The sequence below is a fragment of the Cyprinodon variegatus genome, unplaced genomic scaffold (genome assembly GCF_000732505.1).
Source record: "Cyprinodon variegatus isolate N-32 unplaced genomic scaffold, C_variegatus-1.0 Scaffold306, whole genome shotgun sequence".
NCBI classification, from domain to species: domain Eukaryota; kingdom Metazoa; phylum Chordata; class Actinopteri; order Cyprinodontiformes; family Cyprinodontidae; genus Cyprinodon; species Cyprinodon variegatus.
Window position 1 is genome coordinate 785,398 of NW_015150759.1, and position 9,002 is coordinate 794,399.

Sequence of the window (9,002 nt, forward strand, 5' to 3'; positions counted from 1 at the left end):
AACACATATCACTAGGTGCACAAAACTGAATTTACTTAAAAGTAAATTGTATTTTCATAAAGGATACCATTCTTATTTTTAACAGTTCAACACATGTGGTACAGGTTTAGACCCAAAAATACACACTACAAAATAACTATTGTATGCATGTCAATGGCAACTAATGTTGCTTATTTTTGTTAATTGTACACTCTTTTTATTACTTGTCAAACACTGCAATTTCCATAACTTTCCCCTTACTGGTTAAAGTATTCCTACAATTGCATTACTTTGCAACTTTAAACAACTTGTTTATCAACAATCAACAATGTTGATAATGTTTTCTCTTTATCAACATTTTCTAGCAATCATCATACCTTTTATCTGTGTGTCTCCAATATCTGAACGTTCATACTGGTCAACGCTCTGGTCATTTTCTGTAGTTGTGCCAGGTCCACTGAAGAATAGAAAACAAGATATAAACATTTCAATCTTTTATTTAGATTATAGACATAAGCCTATAGAAAATAAAGTGATAAAGTTGGTTTCTACTTACCCTTCTGTTGGATTGGACCAGAATCTTAAAAGAGATGGTTGTCTAGTTTTCTTGTTTGGCCTTAAATCTTCCAGGTCTCCTCATGCTCGCAACGACGACATTGGGGTATGGCAAGCCGATTGGGCCAATAATCGTCCGTACAATAACGCGCAGTTCTTTTTGCATTTTACGCGCGTTTTTTACGTCACCGCGCGTTTCCAGCCAGAACGCGCGGTGACGTAAATTGCGTTATTGTACGGACGATTATTGGCCCCATCAGCTTGCCATATCCCAAAGGGGGGTGCACGCACCCCCCGCGCCCCCGCCTGAATCCGCGCCTGCAGAGGTTAATCTTTCAGATACATTTCTTTCCAAGTGTGAAACTTTTGGTTTTGGTGACTATTTTCCCTCTCACAAAGAGCTTAAAGCTGCCCAGAGACAGGATGATAGTTTGTCTGCTATGTTTGAGGATGCTGTTTCTGAAAGTGAAGTTGAAGATCTCTCATGTGCTTATTTCGTCAGAAAAATGGACTCCTCCAGAGTTAACCTGTAAGGATGACTGGAGTAGTGTTTATCAAATTGTTGTCCCAGAGGTTTATCGCTCTGAAATACTTGGCCTTGCTCATGACCATAGCCTAGCAGGACATATGGGTGTAAAGAAGACTCTAGATAGAGTAAGGAGACACTTCTATTGGCCTGGTTTAAAATCTGATGTTGCCCAGTACTGTAAAACCTGTCATGTCTGTCAAATTGTGGGTAAACCTAATCAGACGATTCCCAAGGCCCCTTTACATCCCATTCCTGTCATTGAGGAGCCATTTGAGCACATTGTGGTTGATTGTGTGGGTCCACTCCCAAGGACCAAGTCTGAAAATCAGTATCTACTGACAATTATGTGTATGGCAACACGTCTCCCAGAGGCTGTTCCCCTCAGAAAAATCACTGCAACCACTGTTTCTAAGGCCCTTATTAAGTTTTTCACACTGTTTGGTCTACCAAAGGTTGTTCAGACTGACCAAGGAACAAACTTCATGTCTAAGGTGTTCTCTCAGGTGCTTCAGCAGTTGTCAATAAAACACTGTACTTCCTCTGCTTATGATCCAGAGTCGCAGGGAGCCCTAGAGGTTTCATCAGACATTAAAAAACATGTTGAGGGTCTACTGTAAATAGTTTGTAAAAGAGTGGGATGAGGGAGTTCCCCTATAACTCTTTGCAGTCAGAAGTGACTCAGGGTTTACTAGGGTTCAGTCCAGCTGAGTTAGTGTTTGGCCATATCGTACGGGGAAACCTGAAACTTCTCAAGGAGAGATGGTTAGAAGAGTCACCTTGTCAATCTAACCTCTTGCAGGTTGTGTGTAGTTTCAGGTCCAAACTCCAGAGGGCTTGTGAACTTGCTAAATCAAACTTATGCAAAGTCCAAGTCAAAATGAAACAAAGGTTTGACAGAAAAGCCAAGCACAGAGTGTTTTCTCCGGGGGAGAGGGTGCTTGTTCTCCTGCTGCTTCCTGGGTCTACTTTGCAGGCTCAGTATAGTGGGCCTTTTGTGGTAAAAAAGTCAGGTCAGTGAGACTGACAATTTGGTTAAGACCCCAGACAGGAAAAAGAAAACACGTTTGTGCCATGTTAACCTTCTGCAGCCATATTTTGACAGAAAAGACTATTTCTATGCTGACCACCGCAGATTCAGAGCCTGAGGACGTGTCTGGTATGGTTGACAAATCAGTTCCTGAGAGAAGGTTGCCGAACTCTGAGATTCTGTCTAACCTAAATGAACATCTGTTATTTAGATTCTGACAAACGTGATGACATTATTGCTGTACTTCACAGGCATCCTGAGCTCTTCTCAGATGTACCATCTTGTACCAGCGTCCTACAGCACGACATAGATGTTGGTGACGCTGCCCCTATAAAGCAACATCCATATAAAGTGATGTCAGGAGTGGGATGTGGACAGATTTGCCCAGTTGGGGCCAAAATAGAGGCCATTGTTATCTTCACTGTTCGTAGTACCAGGCGTGAGCTTAAGCGTTTCATCAGTATGGCAGGGTACTACAGGGGATTTTGTACAAATTTTGCTGTTGTTGCTGCCCCTTTGACAAACCTATTGAGTCCTAAAGCTCCCTTTGTCTGGTCTGAAGCATGTCAAGTCGCTTTGGATAATCTGAAGGCTTTGTTGGCCAGTACTCCTGTCCTGACAGCCCCTGATTTTGGTCAGCCCTTTAAAATTGCAGCAGATGCCAGTGAGGTTGGTGCTGGAGCTGTCCTCCTGCAAGAGAGATCAGGAGTTTAGCATCCTATCTGCTACTTCTCTAGGAACTTTAACATCCATCAAAGCAGATACTCTACCATAGAGAAGGAGGCTTTAGCTCTAATTCTAGCACTTGAGCATTTCGAAGTTTGTTTCTTCCAGCCAACCTATCGTGGTCTACACTGACCATAATCCACTGGTCGCTCTTGGTCGCATGAAAAACTCCATCCAGCGCCTCATGAGATGGAGCCTGTTTCTGCAAGGCTTCAACCTGGATATCCGCCACATTAGAGGACGTGATAATGTCCTTGCAGACGCCCTTTCAAGGTCGTGAGTTGCCCACTGCTTATGTTGCATGTTGATTGATGTGATCAACCTGCTTATGGGAGGGGGTGTTATGTATAGAGCTGTACTAAGCCTGTCTTCCAGTTCTAGGTTTTCCAGCCTGCCCTGAATCCTCATTGAGCTGGAGTCTTTAAAGATCGGCCTTGGCTCCACCCTCTCTCTCTCCAGCCTGGCAGCCAGAGCAGCAGCAGCAGCTGCTTAATAAGGCCTCATTACTATTCCTGTTGGCCTAAAGCAGTACAGGAACTTGAGGCTTGATAAAATTCAGCCTTATTGACACATGAATTTGTCAATTCAAGAATCAGAGCACCACACTGCAGGTGGTCTAATGGTACTCTGGTCTGCAGGGGGCATGACCATACCTGAGATTTATAGTGATGCCTTGCCTCCCTGCTACTTTAACACTACTGTACGCATAGAAACTATAATTAACTTTACACAGTGAATTGAGAGCCAAATTATTGCACGCTACCACCAAGGGGGTTTACTTGTACAGGAATGCAGGAAGCTGCTCCGCTTAGGGTGGAGCAGTATGTTACCTATGCTTGGTCTGTCAGGAATGCACACTTAAAGCATCTTCTTCCACAGAACAGCTGACATGGTCAGATTAGAAGATCAGTTACAGGAACCAAAAAAAAATAAAAAATATATAGCAGGGTTCTGCAATGACATAACATAACTTGAGATAAAGAAGTGGTTATATTGGTATATGCATATAACATTGGCTATTATTAACTCATAAATACTACCAACAAAAATGCAAAGAGGATTATGCTGGCAGCCTTTCTGACTGCATAAAGATGGGTGTCTATTTACTTTATAGGTGACTTCTGATGGCATTTGGTGGTACTCTATAATATTTAGAGTTATCAGAAAAAAAGGGTTTTGCACAAATGGAGAATTTCCAGGTTTTACTTAATTTAAAGCGCTACTGACCTAAAGGACTAAACAGTAGTAGTCATTCAAAATTTCCCCACATTCCTTGATGTGCTCTTGGCTGGTCCTTGCCTGGTCCACTACAGTTTCTTTTTAAACATCAATCTTTGTACTAAAATATTCTTTCTGTCGTTATTTTTGGACATTAAGATCTAAAGAGAGGTACCATTTACTGGCCAGACCCTGAAATTCAGTAAAAGGGTGGAGTAAAAATATGCAAGAGATGGTCACTGCAGTTGCTGGAAGTTGGAGGGGATTTTGCTGGGAGTTGCAGGGAAGCGGGCTGCTATGCGGTTTGACTGAGAAAGGCCATTTTCAAATTGGCTCCTACTGTAGCAGCCTGAGGTTTAATGAAATTTGGTGACAAATGATTGCAGACACTAGTTTAAGAAACGTAGTGCAAAAATTATAAACCCAAACTAGTCCAGAAAACTGATAACAGTTCTTGTAACCAATTACTTCAGAACTTTGAAGTTGTGCAAAAAAATATTTCAAGTTTCTCACTAAATTAGAAAAAAGTTATTTCCTTACACAAACAAAAAAAAATTTATATTTGGTTTTGTGGATGATAAGTTTTTGTGTATGACCTAGTCTACTATTTGCTTATAAATACTAGCAACAAAAAATCTAACAAGCATCAGACCTACATGATGAACAAACCATTGTATGTATGTTTAAATTTCTCAGGTAAGAAATTCCATTTTCTCTTTGGGTAAGAGCCTTTACGGGTGCACCTCTACAAAAAATTGCTTTACCTTTTTTTTTTTTTTTTTTTTTTTTTAGGTTAAAGAAATTGACTCTGAGAAGTTCCCAAAAGAGTCAGAAAACAAAACGCTGGAGAAGAATGGTCAAGGGAAGACGGCCATAGTGCTTGGGGCGGTGATCTTGGCAGCTGTTATTGCTCTCATGACGGGGCTGCTGATCTGGCATTTCCAATGTAAGTAGCTTCTTTGTTTGATAAGGGAATAACTTTACAGAGCTGGATGAATTGTGTGTATGAAACCAGTTCCACAGAGAGTGAAGGAATGAAGATGCTCCGCCCGCAGAATAGAAAGCAAATCAGAATCAGGGATTGTGACCAGATTGTATGCAAAAACAAGAAATATGACTTTGGTTTTGAAAATTACTCTGATTTCAAGTTTATAGTTATAGTCACTATTTCAGGAGCCTTTAGCGCCTACGATTCTTTGGTGCACTTCTTGACCATTAATAATTATGATTCTAAAACAAAAAAAAGTGCTGAACCAGTCAGTTTTATTTTTCTTTTTACTAAATATTTTTTTACTGAAAACATAAGAATAAGGAAATCAAAGACCAAATATTAGTGTATTCACTTTTTCAGTAATTTGTATAAAACAGCAAAAGAAAGAGATTGTTGAGAAAACTAAAATAATTACATCCTACAGTGGTCAGCAGATGAAGATGCAAAGTAAGTTGTGAACACCAAACAAACCCATGAAACATGTAAACTCCAAAACAAACACAAATAGTGCTTCAAAAAATACTGGGAAGGAAAAATACAGCCAATATCAAAATAAGTTTTAAAAGCATCCTTCCTTCCTTGATTCCTTCCTTCCTTCCTTCCTTGATTCCTTCCTTCCTTCCTTCATTCCTTCCTTCCTTCCTTTCTTCATTCCTTGATTCCCTCTTTGATTCCTTCATTCCTTGATTCCTTTATTCCTTGATTCCTTCCTTCCTTGATTCCTTCCGTGATTCCTTCCTTGATTTCTTTCTTTCTTTCTTTCTTTCATTCATTCATTCATTCATTCATTCATTCATTCATTCATTCATCCATCCATCCATCCTGTTTTCTGGTCTGAATGTCTTCCTGTTTTTATTTTATATTAAAAGAGAAAAAGGAGCAGTGATGGAAGTGAGCCTCAGTGGTTGAAGCTCCTTTAATTTGCACATACAAGTCCCTGTGTTTAGGAATGTAGCTTACTGTACTCCTCTCTAAGCCAGCTGGCTAGCAGTACATAACAGCAAAACTTTGTTTTTATTTGTTTAAGTCAGCGTGGTGAATTTCCTGGGACTTCTGGACTTTCTTTGTGATACTTTTGAAGGACTTTTAACTTAAGGAATGAGTGTAATTGTTATGGTTCTCCCCTTTTGGGGTTTTAGTTTTTAGTTCTCTTTTAGTTTAGTTTTTAGTAAGCCTGTATGAGCTATGAGAACAGCAACTTTTAAACAGAGCATGCACAAAGAGAAATGGGCTCGTGCTCGCTCTCTTGCAATTATCTTGTATCCCAGAATGGGTTGCCTTGCTAAAAAGGCCTAACAAAATTATGACATTTACTAAAGAAAGTTAAGCTTCTTTAGCAACAGACGATTTATTAAGCTGAAAGGTTTGAGACATGCCTACTCTTTGTGTACCTTTCAGTCCGTACAGAACAGTTATCCAAGAGGATGTACAGTGGATCAATGAAGATTGAGAACCAGGTGTTTGAAAACGCCTATGAGAACTCCAGCTCTCCCGAGTTCAAGGCTCTGGCTCAGCAGGTGTTGCGAGATGTAAGTCTGTCAGGCTCTCTTTCTTAGTGTATGGAGAAAGTATTACCATTTTTAATCAAGCATTTCCTAATTATGTTTTTCCTTATGAACTTCTATAGCTAAAAGTTATTTACACCAACAACCCAAAGCTGAAGAAATATTATGTCGGCTCTGTTGTTCAAGCATTCAGGTATGACTGAAGATGAAATCATATCTCTCTTCCTGTTGACACTATATATAACACGGGATTTATTTAGTTATTTTACAATAGAATAGAAAATCCCTTTATGGTCCCACAATGGGGAAAATTTTGGTGTTTACAGCAGCAAAAAGATGCTAGAAAAAATGTGGACCTTAGAAGAGTGTGTAAATATAACACAATAGTGAAGAGTTATAAAAATAAACAAAAAACTGTACTGTAAAATGTTTTTAAAATATATAATTACTGTGCACCTGGGGATGTAATAACCAATATACAGCTGTGGATATTTTCACAGTAATGGACTTTTGAAAATAGCAACATCAGAGATGTGCAAAATGACAGCAGCATGTTATTTAATTGACTAAGATAGAAACTGCAAAAATTAATAAGGTAAATGGTAAATGGCCTGTACTTATATAGCGCTTTTTCAAGTCAGGAGACTTGACCAAAGCACTTTACACTACATTCAGTCATTCACCCATTCACGCACACACTCACACACTGATGGTGTGTTAGTGTAACAACTTCTTGAGGTTGTTGGGAACAGTGTTGGTTAAAAAGTCTTACCGCTGCTGGGAGGAAGGATCTGTGATAACGCTCCCTGGTGCATTTCGGGTGCAGCAGTCTGTCCCAGAAGGAGCTCTCCAGTTCAGCACCAGCTTCATTCATGGGGTGGGAGACATTATCCAACGGAGATGTTAATTTAGTTAGGATAATTTTTTTTCCCACTTCCTGCACTAAGTTCAGAGGGCATCCAATCACAGAGCTGGCCTTCCTGATCGGCTTATCAAGCCGCTTTTTCTCAGCAACAGATTAGCCATTGCTCCAACAGACAGCTCCATAGAAGATGGCTGATGAAACAACATAGAAGGTCTTTAGGAGAGCACCCTGCACTCCAAAAGACCTCAGTCTCCTCAGCAGGAAGAGTCTGCTCTGGCCTTTCTTATAGAGAGCGTTGTGAGTCCAGTCAAGTTTTTTTTATGTTATCACGCAGGATGTTTAGAATGAAACTCAAAAATACTTTTTTAATCCTAAAGGGAAAATAGATTAAGATCAACTTAAGAATGTGTTTTTTATTCGATGTTAGTAAGCTTGGTGGCTATAATAACAAGTTTCTGATGCTGATGTTTCCAGTGAGGGAAGTGTTATTGCCTACTACCTGTCGGAGTTTAAAGTCCCTGCAGGCCAAGAAGCATCTGTTGACAACGCTATGGCTGATTTGGATACAACTGTGAAAAGGACCCTAGCATCACCAAAAAGACCAACTAATGCTCTGGAGATCAGAGAAATGAGAACCTCAGGTAACCATTTGTCTATCAGCCTGCATCTGTTTTCTCTGCTTGTGTTTCTTTTAACACAACATGTATTGCAGTACTTTAATTTCTTAATCTGTCTATGTTTTTGGTTCCTCTCACAGTTTTAGATGACAGATTGTTGTCAACATCCTTCAAGAGTAAGTCACATTTTCTTTTTTACCATTTTAGAGCGGTTTATAATTTTTTAAAAATTTTATAACTCATATTCAACAATGTTTAAATGTACTTGGCAAGATTCAATTCCACAGACTCCCAGGTGAAAGTCATGCATGCTGACCAGTCAGTTAAAGCAATATCACAGCACATGGAACTAATTTTATATCTTGATATAATGTCATGAATAAATGAGAGGAAAAAAGGAGGAAAATCATTTTCCTCTTTTTTTTAAATTGTGAAATGGGTGAAGACCTTATCTACCTGAGTTATGGTCTGTTTTCACAATTAGACAATAAGAAAGAGATTGGGGAAAAAAATACCTAATTTAAGAAAAAAGAAAACAAGGCCATTTTAAAATTAGCTATGAACATGCTGTGGATAATCTTGAAGCTATACATAAGCACTAGACTCATGACAGTGTGCTGGGAGTATCTGATACCAATATGTGCCTTGCTAATTTTTTTAAGTCCGAAAAGCTTTTGACTCAGTGGATCAGGCTTTTTTGTGAACCACATCCTACAGATCTTCAGGTTGACTGAGATCAGGAGAACATTGTGCTCAATTCAACATCTTAATCTACACTTTCATTTAAAAAGCAGGGGTTTTCAACATTTTCCAGGCCAAGGACCCCCAAACTGATGGCGAGATGGAGCGGGGACCCCCTAATTATATATATTGTATAAAATTGTGTTATATAAAACTTGTCCTATAGTCACTCTATTACAGATTGAGTCATGCAACAAAAGTAATTTGGCCCTGGGATAATTAAAGTATTTCTGATTCTGATTCCTGGTT

The 9,002-nt window shown here is 39.4% G+C and overlaps 1 protein-coding gene across 1 annotated transcript in view; it reads left to right on the top strand.

Annotated features, from left to right (window-relative positions):
- The window catches only part of LOC107090648 (suppressor of tumorigenicity 14 protein homolog), a 26,265-nt gene that overhangs the window by 4,603 nt on the left and 12,660 nt on the right, over positions 1-9,002 (top strand). The window contains exons 2-7 of the mRNA XM_015384163.1: positions 4,827-4,980; positions 6,424-6,554; positions 6,653-6,723; positions 7,870-8,036; positions 8,153-8,188; positions 8,807-8,847. Of these exons, the coding sequence (XP_015239649.1) occupies positions 4,827-4,980; positions 6,424-6,554; positions 6,653-6,723; positions 7,870-8,036; positions 8,153-8,188; positions 8,807-8,847 (600 nt within the window). The remainder of the gene's footprint in view (positions 1-4,826; positions 4,981-6,423; positions 6,555-6,652; positions 6,724-7,869; positions 8,037-8,152; positions 8,189-8,806; positions 8,848-9,002) is intronic.